Source organism: Nomascus leucogenys, chromosome 11 (assembly GCF_006542625.1).
Source record: "Nomascus leucogenys isolate Asia chromosome 11, Asia_NLE_v1, whole genome shotgun sequence".
NCBI classification, from domain to species: Eukaryota; Metazoa; Chordata; class Mammalia; order Primates; family Hylobatidae; genus Nomascus; species Nomascus leucogenys.
The window spans coordinates 99,976,765-99,995,264 of record NC_044391.1 but is presented as its reverse complement, the minus strand read 5'-3'; the positions used below and the strand labels follow the sequence as shown (position 1 = coordinate 99,995,264).

Genomic DNA, 18,500 nt, shown 5'->3' with positions numbered 1-18,500 from the left:
TCATGTAATCCTCACAATAACCCTAAAAGATAGGTACTAGTGTTATCCCAGCTTTTGGAGTGGGAGAACTGAGACATAGAGAGGTTTACTAATATGGCAGAGGCCCATATTCCAATCCCACACCTCCACCCACCAGTTTCACCCTCAACCAATGGCTGATAGGAACTGGTGTATTAGTAACTGAGGAATCTTGCCTCTCAGGTGGCTAATTCTTAGGTGGGATAGCTCTGAGGTGAAAGTTCTTCGTTATTGCATAGTTTCCCTGTGGGATAAAATGTCAGCTGTCATAGAGGTAGCTGGCTTGATAATGTTCCGTTTACTAAGGCGAAGTTTTTTCCCTTTCTCATTTCCCTACTCCCCTGCTGGTATTTTCCGAACCTCTCAAATAAACTGCTGGCCCTTGAATCCTTGTCTCAGTCTGCTTCTGGGTGAATCCAAAGTTGTGAGTGAACCCAAACCAAAACAAGTAACACACCCAGGGTAGATTTGAACCCAGCCTTTGGACTCCTGAGTGTATGCTCTCACCAATCCCTTTACCTACACTAGGGGGCAGGATAGGCAAAGAGACTGAGAAAGTCCTCTGGGTTTGAAGAAAATAGTTCAGTATGACTAGAACAGAGTGGTCTGGGGAGTGGGGGTGTGGGGAAGGGGTGGGGAGATGAGATCAAACACACAACGTGGGATGAGTGCATGAAGTTCATGTAGATCAAACTAAGGCATTTGAGCCTTATTGCAAAGGCAATGGGAAGTCACTGCATGGTTTTGCTCAGGGTTTGATATGATCAGATATATATTTACAAAAGTTCATTCTGGTGACCATGTAGAGGATGAATTGGAGTAAGGGGCAGTGGAGAGATTGCAGGTAGGATGACTGGTTTGAGGCTACAGCAACTAGGAGAACAACAGTGTATATAGAAAAGAAGGGGCTGACCTGACAGGCACTTAGGACATAGGATCAATGCTACATGGTGCAGGGCAGTTTTGTAGATGGCCTTCGACTGACTCAGTTCTCCATCTTTCTCGCTTGTAGTTCTCAAGAATAACTATAGAATGTGCTGATAATGCAACATCCTGAGATAAGGAGGGACTGGCTGGAACAGCTCAGTCTCTGTTCTAGTCTCCCCTGGAAACTGGAGGTCTTCCAATGCTTCAGCCTAGCAAATCACATGACCCCAAGGTATAAAATCTAGGGTGGGCTGCTTTCTGGGGTCCCTCAGCTTTGGCGCAAGTGGGCACATGCGGTCATGACTCCATTTGCCCTGAGCCTTGGGGGGCCAGCTTACAATGAATCTTAGCCTTCTGTTGTCCCTTGCTGCCTCTTTGTAAGTAACTTATTATATGTGAGTGTTCTATATCACTGGATTCAGACAATTTGATAACCAATTTACAGTGAAGCTGCTTTGCACATGGTGACTGGGTGTGATTAGGTGCATACTTGAAGGAAATTGAGATATATAGGGTGAATCTGAGGATTTGGGTGGAGGGTAGTGACTTTAACTGTGGTGGGAATACGTTGGGGGTGGGGATTGGGGTATACGAGAGAGTCTGTGTTTAGAAAAAGGACTATTTCAACTGCACATACTAAGTTGTAAGTGCCTGAAGGCTATCCAGGTAGAGATGTCCAGAGGCAGATGAAAACAGAGCTCTGAGGTTTAGGAAGGAGACAACAACTGGGTGTACAAATTTGGGGATGTCAGTTGATATTTGAAGGTGTTAAAGTCCTGGACATGAATGGAGTTCTTTGAAAACTCCAAAAGGCAAAAAAGCTGCTGTGGACAGTATATATTTTCAAGCATATTATCTCATTCAATTTTCATAATAATCATCTAAGATGAGGATGAAAGATATTATTTTCATCATCATCTTGTAAAGGAGAAAGCTGAGACATGAGAGAGGTTAGAAAACTTACTTCCTTAGCTGGAGATGGGAAAGAGCTGAGATAAAGGCTAGATCTACTGGCTCCAAGTCCAGTGTCCTTCCCATCCCACCACACTGGTGACATCTCAGAATATGTTTGCATGCCTGTGTTGAGTGATTTAGGTGTTCTCTAGGAAAGTTTCTTTTTAAGAGAAGGCATTGTATTTTTCTTTATGTTATATATATCTATATATATCTATATATATATATCTGTATTGTATTGTAGAAACCTGGCATATGCCATAACATGATGTGTAATGTTCTTTTCGGTAATTTATGCTTATTTACGATAACTGGACATATATTTAACTCAGTGATTGCACCCAGGCATAGATGACATTGAATCCCATTTTTCAAGGGAGTGCTTTCTTTGCAGGTGAATTCTCAGAGGCTCAGCTAATACTGGTGCATTTTTCTCGGTCCGTTTATTTCTACATCACCTGTCACCATGGTTGTCTCCCTTTTCATTATTTTTGACCATGTGCTAAGCATCCAACGTTACTCTATAGAATTAAGTTTTAGGCTGTAATAATTCACATTTATTCAGTGGACATCCTGAATGCCTACAGCAAATCTTTCCGAGGCTTTTCTTGTCCACCTTTTATGATCTGAGGAAAGCACTCTCCAAATAGTACCATAAGTCACGTCAGGAAAGGACCCTGACACAGAGCCACCTTGGAACTCAACCAGTTTTGGCCAAGATGTTAGAAAACCTACTTCCCTCTGTTATCTGCCCAGGAAATGACACTGACATTTGAAAAAATGTTACAGAAGCGGCCTTGTTATGTGACAAATTGTGACATTTAAAAAAATACATGATTTGTGGTGTATTTTATTTATTTGGGGAAAAAATCCTGACAATGTCAAATACATCTAAGTGAGTCAGGTCCTCGTTCCATCCCTGTGGCAGTCAATGCCAGAACTCGGCTGAACAGACTAAAGGAGCTGCTCGAACCCACAGAGAGCAGAAAGGGGCCTGGCAATTCTCTTTCCCACCTCTTGAAGCTTATGTTAAGTGGTGGCGGGAAAAATGATCCCCGATTATGGCATGACACTCCCTGATGTGTTTTTCAGCTTGTTGCTATTTTATTTAATTTCCAGTCAATTATACTGATGTCTGGATCAGTAGTGATTTCCTTTTAGGCAGAAAAACATCACTATCCTGATCCTTTTCTTTGAACATCAGAGTTTTCTTATTCTATATTTTAATTATGATAGTAATCAATCATGACTTATTTATAAGAAGGGACAGTTTCTGAAACTTCCATCCCCTACCTTCTCCATCTTCAAAGTGTCTAGAACAGAGCAGCTGCAACTCATTTAAGCTGTGGATGTGCCCTGCCTGGTGAAAAACTTGAATAAGCCATTTCTTCCAGAGGGTGTGTGTGTGTGTGTGTGTGTGTGTGTGTGTGTTTGTGTGTAGACTTCTGAAACACTATGACCCTTTTCCCACCACATCAGACTTTCTGAGTATTCAAATTATTTTTGTGAGAGCAGAAAGTGTTTCACCATATGAAGAAAATGTTGGTCATCTACAGTCATCTTTTCTTTTTAGGAGAATAAAAATGTTTCCAGTATATTAACATTAAGCCATCTATCAGGTAATATTCGTACTTTTTTCAGTTTGCTAGAAATTGGAGAAAGTAAAGGATAAATAATATTTTCACTTTCTGAATTGATACCTCATGTTTATGTCCTTAATCTGAAGTTAAAATAAATGCTGGAAAATCCTTGCATAAAAGTGTGAACATACTTAGAGCGTGTGTTTAATCAGAGCCCAGTTTCTTGACTCTTTTCTGGTGAAAAAACAGAGGAACGTGGGTTCAGTCTCTGGCACTCTTGCATGTAGCCTTGTTGTTAACAACCCTGGCCCTAATGTATATATTCATTCTCTACTGCTGATCTGCATCTCTCCCTGTACCTCTTGTTTTCTTTTCGGGTGACTCTGAATTTTCTAAACTCAGACACTTCCTTGCTCAGCCTCATGCCTCTATGTTAACAGGCAGTTTCTGGGATTTCAGACATGCTAGATGAGATCCAATACTGAGACCAAATCCCTTCTTTCACCATTTGGGGGAGTGGATGGGAATCCTCCTCAGAGGTTGCTCCCTGAAAGGAACTAGGAGCACGTGATAAAAACCCACATTAGTCTCTTGACGCCTCATCCTCATTCCTCTGATTTGGATGCTTTTAAATCTTCCCGGAACTGATCTTAGTTATGAGATTGCATTTGGCAGAGCTAAGGCTGGGGCCACTCCTAGGAAAAACTATAGGAGAGATGAAACTTGTCTTAAGAATCTTTTATTGTGAAACATGCTATGCACATCTTTCTACTTTATCTCCAAACTCTTAGTGTACATTCTTAAAAAAAAATAATTATATATCCCCACCCAAATCTCACCTTGAATTGTAATAATCCCCACGGATCAAGGGTGGCACCAGGTGGAGATAATTGAATCATGGGGGTGGTTTCCCTCATACTGTTCTCGAGGTAGTGAATAAGTCTCACGAGGGCTGAGGTTTTTGTAAATGGGAGTTCCCCTGCACAAGCTCGCTTGCCTGTCACCACGTAAGATGTCCCTTTGATCTTCCTTCATTTTCTGCCGTGATTATGAGGCCTCCCTAGCCATTTGGAACTGAGTCAATGAAATGTCTTTCCTTTATAAATTACCCAGCCTCGAGTATGCCTTTATTAGCAGCATGAAAACAAATACAGTAGGATATATAATTATTATTATTTTTAAGAGTGTACACTAAGAGTTTGGAGGCACTGCAACAGGGTGTTTGTGAAACATAGAAGATAGGCAACTAGCCTGGGACACAGGAGGTTAGGAATCACCTCTTGGTGCAGATGAGGTTTGAGCTAAACCCTAAAGGATGAGTATGAGTTAGCCAAATGGAAAGAAGGGAGATCAGAGAAGGCTGAAGCAGCGGAAACAGTAAGTGCAAAAGCCCAGAGGTGTGAAAAAATATGGAACATTGGGATGGCCTTTGACTGGAACAGCTGAGGTATAAGGTGACAGTGGGAAATAGACTTGAAGGGCCAGTTGCCTCCACAATCCAAGTCATCATCAGCAGCAAAACATTACTAGTTTTTCTTAGGAGTGTAAGTCTTCCTTAATAAAGGCTGCTTGAAGTCCCTTGTTGAATGAGAAATCTCCTCCTTTTAGCTTGCTTTGATGCCTGCAAATGCAAGGGTTTGGGCTGGGTTTGACTTACTGCTTCCCATAAAACAAAAATGAAAATGGCAAGAATGACCACATGAAGATAGCTTTTAATTTTCCAGTGGCTGCTTTTCAGGGATCTTGGACTACAGTGGTATCAGAGGTAAAGTAAATTGTTGGCTTTCCCTGGTCTTGCAAAGAGTCCTTTTGTTCCAGTTCTCCATGGGATTTCTGCAAATCAAATTTGGTGGTTAATGCCAGGAGTTTTTGAGGCTACTCAACTATTAAGACTTCCTTCTTAAGAGAGGAGACAGTTGTGTATTTTCATTGTTGGATAATTTGGACATGTGGCTTTTCAAACATACAAGTGAAATCTTCTAAGCAGTCTTGGATGTTTGCCAGGTGAACTTGAGGATTGTTAGTATTCAAAGGGTTATTTATTCAGCTAGATAGTGTGACATTTTCAAAGAAATTGAGAATTGGAAAAGGGAAAGCCTCTGTTAGTGTTAGCACAAAACCAATCAGTAACAAGTGGCCCAGACTGACCAGCCTAGATCTGGCTCCTGGAATTTCTGTTGGCAGATACCTGAGCTATATTTAGAGCATTCACTTTTTCTAGGAATGCTGAAACTTCACAGCTGATTATGACTTTCTGGAGATGGACCTAAATGTAGAATTGGCACCAAATTCTGCATCTGTCACAACTGTTAGAAAGGAAGGGGCCTATTTTACATCAGTCCCCAGTCTGAACTCCCTGTTTTCTTCTCAGTATTGCTAGATGTTAGCTACAGCAGCTGAATGCTTTTGGTTAGAGACAGACACTGTCAATTGTTCCAAAATGATACTTCTGTCATGCTCCAGAAGGCACAGGGAGGGCCTATTTTATTTGCTCACCATGAGAAGGAACTAAGTGTCAGGGTTTGCAGCTGCCTGGTAGAAACTGCTAGAATTTTAATGCAGCAAGTAAAAGGGTTGAGATTTGATGATTGTCCAACTAGAGGAGGCTGATGGGTTTGGGCAGACCTTACATGAGGTTATCACATGGATGATGAGGTGTTGAAATAACCACAGTGTTGCAGATGGTAGTTGGGGTTCCGGCTGGTAAGTAATGCTTTCTGTTGATTTACCTGTGATAAGAAATATCACTGGATGGTCCAAGGAGGACTCACTTTCTTAAATGTTATGATGTGGGAAAAAAACTAAGAGGTAGGGAGAAGGAGAATTCATTCCTTCATCTTCTTCTTGCTCCTTAAAGTTGATTTACTCCAAAATAAGCAGGTAACAGGGCAACTGAATCTGTGCTAGACCAAATAGGTATTATTCAACGCAAGGGACAACAGCCTTAAGAAAAATGCAGAGAAATTCCTTAGTATCTGATGAATAGTAATGGTTGCTTAAATTAGAGTTTTAAAATTCTGAATGATTCCTCATATATTATCACTCCTTTCCTTTCTCTTAAACTAATTTTTGTTTCCTATGAACTCTTATTATGTCAGTTGCCCCCTACTATCTTTTTCTAAGGGAACCTCTTGTCTTCTGCTAAAATAAAAACATTCCTGCATCTTTCACTTAGTGAAAATCGGAAATGCTTTTCCCCCCTTTTAAGTTGTATGAGATTACTGAGTGACTCATGCGTGGAAAAATTGCAAAGTAAATTTTGAGCACTGGTTCTTTAGCTCTTTTATGGTTTCAGTAATACTTGCTTTCCTTCCCATATGTGTAGGACCTTCAACCAAAATCTGGGAGAAGATTTTGGGACAAGACTCTGGTGTGAGTTTTTTTTTTTTTTCGCATTTCCCATAGTGGACATCTGCTGTTTTTACTTGCCCAGCATCCCTTCTTCTGTTCTTTACATACACCAGTTGACCTTTGAGGAATTATCTGACTTCCACTTAGTGTCCAGCTAATCACATGCCCTGCCTCCATCACTACAGAAGTGGGCATGTAATGCCATGCTGTAAGTCTGGCCCCAAAGAGTTTACTATCCTCTGAGCCATACTGGTGGGCCCAGTAGTGGACAAGAGATACAAAGAGATCTGGCTTTTGTGAGGACTGATATTAATACTGGGTTTTTCTCCTTCTATAACTATAGAAATAGGGATTTTGTGAACATGTAGTTGCTGGAGATTATCTTTGCTGGTATGTGATTAAAAGTGCAATCAAAAGAAGGAAAAAAGCTGAGAGAGAGAGAGAGAGAGAGAGGTTTTTAAGAAGATAAGTTGTGTCTGCTACCTAAACAAATTTTTAGTAATGCTAATATACTAGTTGGTGAAGTTGTGTAGAGGGTATAGAGGACTTTGAAGCTTTCTCTGTGGTCTCTTCATATACTATGTTGGTAACAAGTCATACTACAACTTGCAAGGGCTTGGAAATTAAATTTGTTTTAAGGTTAAAAATACAGTTCTGGAAGCCCTAGTTAAGTGATTATATTGTTTGACAGAATGACTTCTTTTTCCACCTAAATGAAACACTTACCACAAAGTCACAACTGGAATTCACAGACTGACATTTTCTTCCAATTCTTTGGTATTGCACTGCAGAATTCATAGTACCTTAGCCAAGACAAACCCATGGCAATTGTAGTAATATTTTGTTAGGAACACAGCTATGCTCTTAAGTAATCTGAGTCTGGTTGTCATCAAATCAAATTAGAACATAATGCAGAGTTTCAGCAATGTTACTTTTCAGAAGGCCAAATCATACTTAAGAGGTGGTGCAGGATTAAAACTAACATAGACATCAGAAGGAGTTAGCTAGTTCATCAGTTTAACTCATACATGAATATTTAGGTTCTAATGGATATATTCTTAACCTTTTAAAACTGATGTCCTTTGTGCTACCTTCATAAATTTCCCTTTATGTCATAATTCTGTCTGAATGGGTTATTTTTCACGGTCTTATGTTTGAGACAAATGGAAATTGCTCTTCCCCATCCCCTCCTTCATTTCAATAAAATAACACTAATAAAATAAGTCAGTGCAGGAGTATTAATTTTATTGTGTAGATTTGGTGGGTAGATATTACAGGGAGACAGATTTCAACTTGTTATGAGGAAAACATGTTAGCATTAAGTGGTGACCTATCCCATCACTGGCAGGATTCAGGTAGTAACCATTCCTATTGCTAGATGATTCCTGTTTAAAATCTATAGAAGGAATTTACTGATGTGCGTTTTGGGCAAAATGACTTTTAGAGCTATTCTAGCTCCAAGAGATTATATACTACTAGTGGGTATACTAATACGACTTGTACATTTATTATTAATTATAATAACTACTGTTATTTACTATTATGTCTGTTATATGCTGTATACAATGCTTGATATTTACATACATAAGCCATTTAAGCCCCATACCAATACTTTGTAAATATTATCCCCACCCATGTAGATTAGATACCTAATTGTTGTTCTCTATTTTTTATTTCATGTGTGTTTGTTGACCCATTTAGTAGATTACAAAGGCATTCTTAAAATATAAGGCAGTGTTGTATACTTTGTATTATTTCTTACAGTTACTTCAAATATGGAAAGGTGGAACACATTCAACGTAGAAGTTATTTCTTCAGTCCTGCTGTGCATATCATGCTAACAAACTTTTCAGGGGAGTCCTGAAACTATTTCTGGAGTCTACTTTCCTACATGATCCATACATCGAAGTGGTTATTGTAGAACTGTGACTGTTCTTACTAAATTATTTTACAAGGGACAGAGAAAAGAGCAGAAGTTAAGAAGAGAAGGAACAGTGTCTACCCTTCTAATCATCCCTTCTTCCTTATACAGACAATGAGAACTACCTTACTTACTTAAACATTGTCCATTTCAGTGTTTTGGTGGAGGAGGGAGGAAATTTAACTATGCTTGTATTAGAACAAACCATTGCTTTACAATTATTGTTTTAACTCACTTGAGTCAATTACTCATATTGTTTTGCTAGCCTGCTGGTCTCACTTTTAATGCCAGTGGAATAATTACAGTGTTAAGATGTTTCACCCACAGAAATGTGGTAAGAAATTTATGGCTTGACATCCTGAAAATAATATTTGCTTTATAAATGCCATGCATTCACAGCATGGTCAACATGGTCATTCACAGCAATGGGAAATGGTAGCCTGCTGGAACTCTACATGTCACGTGGTCTACATAACAGGTATTTTATGATTGCCTACACTGTCATTACCAGTGTCAGCTAGTGTTTTGCCAGTAGCTTTCTAAAGAATCATATATTTTATTATAGCTATTTGCAAGCAATCATTGGTGCATTTACCATTTCTGGGTTTTAATACAATTACAACTCAGATAATCTGAAATCAATAAAGTTTTAGATGGGATGTGCCAGTTGGATAATGAAAGTGATTTTGAAGTGTAGACGTTTATACTATTTAGGGAAGTCATTCTTGATGAATAATATGGAGATCAGAGCTCTGCTTCTAGCAGATGGAAATACAGCTTTAGGGCTTAAAAATGAAAGACTTACTAGGAATATCAATAGAAAAGCTGTTTTTCAATCCATAGATTAATATATACAGATTCGGTTTGAGAATCAGACCTGTGCTCTGAAGGTTAGCAAATGATATTCATTCCTCTTTCCACATACCTAGGATGGAATGTTAGTGTTAAGAGGGAACTTGATGATCAGCTGACTTCACCTCCTAATTTTACAGTCAAAGAAGTCAAAAGACTAATTGAGAACTTTAAAGTCATCTAGTCACCGTATCTCCAATGAAGTCTTTGACTTCCAGTTCAATGCTTTTTCTTCACTCCTATAATCTTTTCCAAGCCTCAGAATCCCCCTGTGTTATCTAAAAGATGCCAAAGTCACGGAAATGGTCACCATAGCAGGAAAGCTACACACTATTTTCTTAGCTCCTCACCATCTTAGTATGTGCATAGCCTTGGGGAAATTATTTAACATCTCTTAGCTTCAACATTCTCATCTGTAGGATGAGATAATAATAATACCTCATCCAATAGAGTTGTTAAATGATGAAATTAGTTAACATGTGCAAAGCATTTAAAACATTATTAGCCCCAGATCTTTCTCTTTTAATAATGAGCATTAATTGTGTATATATCTAAATTTCTTGAAGGGGCTGTTGCTGTATTGGGATTCTAGAAGGCAGCAGTTAATCTCTTTTTGGTGTCATTATTTAAAAATTTCTACATTGTTATCTTAAACATTTGGGAATTTTTAATAAAATTTCAGAATTAAGTAAGAATAAAATAACCCATCTGATAATTTCACTCACATATATTTCGCTCTTGGATCACTCGAAGGGAAGCCTATGGAATATTAAAGACTGCACATTTTCAGCCCTATAGTCTCAAATATTTCTTTAGTATCTTCAGAATTATATGTTTTAAAGTAGAGTAGAAATAAAAGAGTTTTTCATCCTATTTTTCAAATGGTCACAACATTATGTGTATGTGTTTGGGTGTTAAAAAAAGAAACTTTCTTTGTAATCACTCAAAATATTTTTAAAGGTAGTGAAATACAAATTTTTGGACTACCATGGGCTTGTCAGCTCAGAATGCAAGAAGTATTCAAATCTTGCAATTTAATAGATTTTTTTTAAAAAAATTTAATTACACATTTGAAGTCCTGATTACATCCTAGGGATTTATTTGCTTATGAAAAGTCAAACTATGAATTACAATATTGCAGAATAATTTTCCACTTCATCAGATTAGTTTTACCATTCATTCCACAAATGATTTGTAAAATTTTGCATTACCTAAAAACTTTGATACTACATTACAAAAAGATACTTAAATATAGATGAGAAAGATAGATGTTTGTCTTCTTCTTTTGATATTGATATTAAATGAAAGATGGAATTATTTTATTTAAAATAAATCCCTCATATTTTCCCCCAAACACAATAAGTAAATACCAATGTGAACAAAGGCTTTCTTTAAATCTGTTATTCAGTTCAAATATGTGTTAGAAAAAAGATCTATTCTGTGTATAAAATATAACAACAAAAAAGGGAATTATAAATAGAAAAATAAAACATGTAGAAGAGACTAATATTCTGTGCACATAGCTTTAAAATCCCAATAGGGAACGCTTGTCAGAAGGAGATACTACACATTCATTGACTTAAACACAAATTCCCAAAGAGCAATATTCCAACACATTAATTTGCCACAACAGATTTACCCATTGAAACCAGTCCACCAATTTTTACCAGCAAGTAGCATCTTAATTTTACCATCTAACGGTTAAATTGAAATGAAATAAAGATTTCCACACAAATATCAGTAACACAGACTTTCCTGGATTGTAATGGAGCACCTAACAACATTCAGTCAGCTCACAGGTAATGACACTCCTTGTAAGTATCATCTCTTCACACAGTAGCAGGGTCTTAAATGGAAAAGGGGTCTTTTCATTTTCTACATAAATCACAGGAAGATATTATAGAACTGGCTAATGAAAACAGCTTGTATTTTGGAAATTAGTTTTAAAAATCTGAAGTTATGAATAAAAAGTGAAGAAAAAAAGTAGCTGGCTGGATTTCCCCTCTTCTTTACAGTGATATGGTAAAAAATACAAGGAAAGTACCTAACTTCCTTTAATTAGGAAATCTGGTCCCTTCACTTGCTATTGGGCTCAGTTTAGAATAAGAAAAGAAAAAAATATTTTTGGCTGTAGCTTTAGTAAACAATGAGTGATGAAAAATATTGTCTTCAAGAGATCTGACAACTCAGAACATAGACTTTATCACATTGATGTCACCTACATTCCTCCACAAAGCTTGGCAAATGAATAACTGAGCCCTATTTTGGCGGAATGAGAGAAGAAAGTACTAGTTCCAGTACAGAAAAGATTATGAAAACCACCAACCAACACAAAACAGTTATTTATTCTCCTGAATAATAAAGACATCATGTTTGCATATAGAACAGCTTTTGCATTATTGCTCTACATATAAGAATATATTAGGGAACTCATAACAGACTGCACATTACAAACTTAAGGTTCTTTGGTGAAGAATGAAAGAAAACAGTATTTGAGCTTTAACAAAAATTATTTTATCCATTTTTGCGTTTATCTATTGATCCGTTGGATCCTCTCACAGAGTAGGGAGAGGTACTGTGTAAGTTTCACCATGGCAACAATTGCCACGCCCCCAGCCATCATACAGGTTGGCCAGAAGAGTGAATGGAACAGCACGTTGGAACTGTAGAGTTTGGTTAGGATAACGCTCTTCTGGTTTCCTTCTGGGTCAGAATAGCAGGAGAAGTGTTGATACTTCCTGAAGTTTTCCATGACAACATTCACCAGGGACATGGATTCTTCAAAATTTTTTCCACATTTAGGTATATAGGAGCACTGTGGAGAATAAGATAAACAGTTACTAGAAGATACTCTGTGTGTTTCAGACTCTAGGAGGGGGTGGAGTATTGTGTCCAAATTAGTGATCTGTGAAATAACCATGGTGGTTATTCTTTTCATATTCAAACTGGTGCCTTTGGAAACCCTAATAAATAACACATTGATTAAAACAATGTTTTAAGGTATCTGACCAAGATGTCCCTTGATTGCTCACCCATATATTATTTATTGATTGAAGTAAAATGATAGATATGTTAATTAGCTTGATTTATTCATTCCATGTTGCATGCATAAAATAAATTAAATGATTCCCAGGATTCTTTTTGCCATAGCTAGGTATGATAGGTTTTAATTATTTTCTATTGAACATACTTCTTTATGGAATCAGAATGTCAACTCTGCCATCATTTTGTCTCTCCACATCTGTCCACATAACATAAAAACTTACCACTTCTCTCAGAGAAAGTAGTATACTCTTATCTTTTTGTCTTGGCTTCATTTTATTTGGTTACCTTGCAACTGTCATAAAAAAACAGCTACACTTCTGTTGAATTACTGAAAAAGAAATCTGTAATGTGTAGGAATATTGAATAGTTAAAGAGCTGAGACGAGTGGGTCAGACCCATTTAGTGTGCCAAAGCAGCCTTTCCTATAAGCCAAGGAAAAATAACACAGCTTTTCCTATAAACCAAGGAAGAATAAAACAGTTCTTTAATCACCACTCACCTGAGAACTTACACTGCCTTTCTTTTGATCTTTTCACCTCTCTTTTCTTTGGCTACCTCTTTTACATGTCTCTCCTCTCTTTATTTCTACACACTTTGATATGGTTTGGCTCTGTGTCCCCACCCAAATCTCACTTGAATTGTAATACCATGTGTCAGGAGAGGGACCTGGTGAAAGGAGATTGGATCATGGGGGCAGTTTCCCCCATGCTTTTCTTATGATAGTGAGTAAGTTCTCATGAGATTTGATGGTTTAAAACTGTTTGACAGTTCTTCCATCATGTTCTCTCTCTTGCTTGCCACCATGAGAAGATGTGCCTTGCTTCTCCTTCATTTTCTGCCGTGATTGTAAGTTCCCTGAGGCCTTCCCAGCCATGTGGAACTGTGAGTTAATTAAACCTTTTTCATTTATAAATTACCAGTCTCAGGTAGTATCTTTATAACAGTGTGAAAATAGGCTAATACAGAGAATTGGTACCAGTCCAGTGGGGTATTGCTATAAAGATAACTTGAAAATGTGGAAGCAACTTTGGAACTGGGTAACAGGCAGAGGTTGGAACAGTTCAGAGCACTCAGAAGAAGACAGGAAGATGAAGGGAAATTTGGAACTTGCTAGAGATTTGTTGAATGGTTTTGACCAAATGATGGTAGTGATATGGACAAAGAAGTCCAGACTGAGGTAGCTTCAGATGGAGATGAGAAAATTACTGGGAACTGGAGCAAAGGTTGTGCTTGCCATGCTTTAGCAAAGAGATTAGCAGCATTTTGCCCCTGCCATAGAAATCTGTGGAACTTTGAACTTGAGAGAGATGAATTAGGATATCTGACAGAAGAAATTTCTAACCAGCAAAGCATTCAAGAGGTGACCTGGCTTTTCCTGAAATGTGCAGTTAGATGCATTCACAAAGAGATGATTTGAAATTGGAGCTTATGTTTAAAAGCATAAAAGTTTGGAAAATGTGCAGCCTGACCATGTTGGTAGAAAAGAAAAACCCATTTTCTGGGGAGAAATTCAAGCCTCCTGCAGAAATTGGCATAAGTAATGAGGAGCTGAATGTTAATAGCCAACACAATGGGGAAAATGTCTCTAGGCATGTCAGAGATTTTTGTAGCATCCCTTCCTATCACAGGCCTGGAGGCATGGAAGGGAAAAATGGCCTAGGGCCCGCTGCTCTGTGCAGCCTTGCGACTTGGTGCCCAGTTTTCCAGCTGCTCCAGCTGTGGCTATAAGGGGTCAGCGTACAGCTCAGGCCATTGCTTCAGAGGGTGCAAGCCCCAAGCCTTGGCAGCTTCCAGGTGTTGTTGGGAACTGCAGGTTTGCAAAAGACAAGAGTTAAGGTTTTGGAACTTCCACATAGATTTCAGAGGATATATAGAAATGCCTGGGTGTCTAGGCAGAATTCTGATGTAGGGATGGAGCCTTCATGGAGAACCTCTGCTAGGGCAGTGCAGAAGTGAAATGTGGGGTTGGAGTCCCCACACAGAATCCCTACTGGGGCACTGCCTAGTGGAGCTGGGAGAAGTGGGCTGCTGTCCTTTAGACCCCAGAAGGATAGATCCACCGACAGCTTGCACTGTGTGCCTAGAAAAGCTGCAGGCACTCAGAGCCAGCCTGGGAATGCAACTGCAGGGGCTGTACCCTGCAGAACCACACCACAGGGTGAAGCTACCCAAGGCCTTGGGAACTCACCTGTTGCATCAGCATGCCCCGAATGTGAGACATGGAGTCCAAGGAGATTATTTTGGAACTTTAAGATTTAATGACTGCCTGGCCAGGTTTTGGACTTGTGGTGCCTTTGTTTTAGCCAATTTCTCCCATTTGGAATGGGTCTATTTACCCAGTGCCTGTACCCCCATTGTATCTTGGAAGTAACTAACTTGCTTTTGATTTTACAAGCTCATAGGCAGAAGGGGTTTGCCTTGTCTCAGATGAGACTTTGGACTTGGAATTTTGAGTAAATGCTAGAATGATTTAAGACTTTGGGAGACTGTTGGGAAGGCATTATTGGTTTTGAAATGTATAAACAACATGAGATTTGGGAAGAGCCAGGGGCAGAATGATATGGTTTGGCTCTGTGTCCCCACCCAAGTCTCATCTCAAATCGTAATTTCCATGTGTTAGGGAGGGACCTGGTGGGAGGTGACTGGATCATGGAGGTGGTTTCCCCATGCTGTTCTCATGATAATGAGTGAGTTCTCATGAGATGTGATGGTTTAAAAGTGTTTGGCAGCCTCCCCATCCTCGTGCTCTCTCTCTCCTGCCAGTATGAGAAGACGTGCCTTGCTTCCCCTTTGCCTTCCATCACGATTGTAAGTTTCCTGAGGCCTCCCCAGCCAGCAGAACTGTGATCAACTAAACCTTTTTCTTTTATAAATTACCCAGTCTCAGTTGTTCTTTCTAGCAGTGTGAAAACAGATCAATACACACTTACATCTTTGAATTTTGTTTTCTTTTGTATCTCCTCCTTCCTTGCCCTTCCCTCAACCCCCACCTGGCTTTAAATCTTTCTCTCTGTTCCTCTTCCTGTTTGCTCTTCCCTTTCTCCTCTTTCTTATCTAGATACAGATGGAATTAAATTACTTTTTTGTAGTTTTTCTTTTTATTTTATGTTAGATATAGTTGGACACATTTTTAATTAAGAAAGCTATCTCTGAGGAAATCTTTGTGACTTATTTTCCTTGGTTTATAAATGTGCCATGAAAAAACTGATATAATAATGAGGGAATTTTTTTTTAAGTTTGGAAAAAAGTGATTTAAATCACTTTTCTGGGAGATGTTTGGGTTTTTAACTCTCTTCTCTATTGGTAAGAACCTCTCAATAGACTTTTTACTGTCCTGTCCCTTTATATATATATATGTATATATACACACACACACATATATATGTGTATATATACATAATCAAATGATTAACTTATGTAATTTATCAGAATTAAATTGGTTTCTGACAGAATCATTGCTTATCTATACAGTGTTTTAGTGTGAGTTGAAACACTATGCTCCTTTTTCAAAGCATTATTATTTTCAGTTGGAAAATTATTCTAATAAACTTATTTTATTTATAAAACTCGTGTTTTACTGTCATTTACCAATTTATGCATTGTAACTATAAATATTCACATATATGAATTTTACAATGTGATTGGTACCTCTGCGCAATGCACAACCTCCATGACTATATGCAGAGACACAGATAAGGAAGTGGGTGAACTTTGAGGTACATTGATATAGGTTTTGGGTAGAAGCCTGAAATTTCAGAAAAACTTAGACCAGTAGATTTCCCAGGAACAAAATATTTAAAAAACAAAGAGTTTTGGCTAATGATATTTGAATTACTCTTTCCCCTGACTTTATCAGTGGGCACACAGGCACCTTTCTTTCTTTCTTTTTTTTTTTTTTGCTGAGCTGTAGTCATTGAATTATTTGACTATAAACAGCAGGAAGGTTCTTTGATTAGTTAAGAATGGAGGATGAGCATGCTGGCATTTATTGTAAACCATGTTTAATGTGCTGTTCTTGTAGCAAGGTCTGGTTGACACCTTAAAATTTAACCAGCTAAGAATAAATGTGAATACATTTGTATAGGTGAGTAGAGCAGAGAATCCCCTGGTACTAGCAAGGCATTAAGGGGGTGAAAGTATCACCAAGAAAGCAGAATTTTTCAGTCAGTTATAATTTAGTATGAAACTGGACTTTGACTGCCATGAAGTGAATTTCCTACCAGTTGAATGCCTCTGGATCAAAAGGGTGTAAGGCAGTGTGGGAATACCTTCATTTTTGTCCTTCAAAGATGGACATCTTCAAAGATGCCCTGATCATTTCTTTAACATTTTTAGAAATGTTTTTTGAACCAAAGCATTTAAAAAATAACAGACAAACCATTTCTGGTTGAATTTAAACCAAGCCAATTTAGATTATGAATGCTTCAGGTATCTGTATATTTTTGTGCCAAGATAGTTTATAGTAGCAATTTCAGTGGTGAACAGTGCTAAGTTATTGAAATGATCTCAGTAAAAATGGCATTCCATTGAAAGTGAAGTTTTTCCTTTTCTTATGCTTTTGTGAATTGATTCAGCTTAAAAATATATGTTTTTAAAGAAACATTTGTCAGACAAATGGCAATAATTCTGTCACTAGGTAAGGTTCTTCATATAAACTACCATTGAGACCATTTGGCAGAACTGTAATACAGGAGCTGCTAATTAAAGTTGGAAGCCACTGGGCTTTCATTGCATGCATGTGGGCTGGATGGATGAGGCATGGTCCATACCTGATTGGTTGTGGCACTTCAGGGCCAATTGTATACATACGAGCAACAGGCAGATACCAGTGGAGAAAAGGTCCTCTGCCCTGGTGTTTTTAGCTCTTTCTCATCTTGTCATTTTTTGACATACACATAAACCAGCTGTCACTAGACCGTTAACTGTCCCTGAAAATGAAAATTCTACTATTTGTTAATCAGTCATGTACTTTTATTATTGATAAGTCCTTTGGTGATCATGAATGTATGAGTAGTATAACAAGCTCCTAACTTGTGCTCAGGGGATCTGGTTACTGTGTGACTGTAGGCAAGTTATGTGGCCTCTCAGAATCAATGTTTTTAAATCTATATAATGGGGTTAATAGAGCCTTCATGGCAGGTTTTTTTTTTTGTGAGGATTAAATGATGAATATGCATAAAGCCTCAATAAATTTTCATTAACATGTTTTTCTATTGGAATTTCACATTTGTCCACATGATCTTCTAAAAGTGTCAATCAAGCATCACATACTAAACTATGAAATCTCTAAGAAGAGAAAATTACTAGCTGCATGGTTTTCACAGAAGCAGTCCTGTTTAATGGCTGTCATCGCATGTCCCTTGCCTTTTTGTCTTAGGAGATTTGCATTATGCTGAATTCTACACTAGGAGCCTAGGATTTTGTTGCTGTGGCTCAAATGATAGCCATGAATATGTTTCTTAGGCAGGTGTGAATTTAGAGTGAAGATTTAGTTATCTTATGATTTTATCATGTGTTCGGAGGGTATTTTTATGTCTTTGGTTTTGAATACATAGAATACATTTCAATAAACAAAACTTTACTAAGTGAGATATACACTTAGTTGGAAAAATGTAATTTAGATAGAAAAAATAAACATCCATCATTTTTAGATCTTTCTTTTTTGGTGGGAGGTGTGGGAAAGGGAAGATTTAGCCTTTAGACTCTGTATGATATTTAACAGAAAGAATATATAAGTAATAATTTTATATATACAATACATTTTAGTATTGATAAAAATATGTTAATATTTTACCATGGCTATAGGTCATTCTTTTGTGCCTTAACATGTGACTATATAAATCTATCAAACC

At 37.9% G+C, this 18,500-nt stretch overlaps 1 protein-coding gene across 1 annotated transcript in view; it reads right to left on the bottom strand.

Moving 5' to 3' along the window:
• Window positions 1-10,641: 10,641 nt before the first annotated feature.
• The window catches only part of KCNMB2 (potassium calcium-activated channel subfamily M regulatory beta subunit 2), a 302,321-nt gene continuing 294,462 nt past the window's right edge, over window positions 10,642-18,500 (bottom strand). Inside the window, exon 5 of the mRNA XM_003256483.3 lies at window positions 10,642-12,418. Within this exon, the coding sequence (XP_003256531.1) occupies window positions 12,134-12,418 (285 nt within the window). The 3' untranslated portion in view covers window positions 10,642-12,133. The remainder of the gene's footprint in view (window positions 12,419-18,500) is intronic.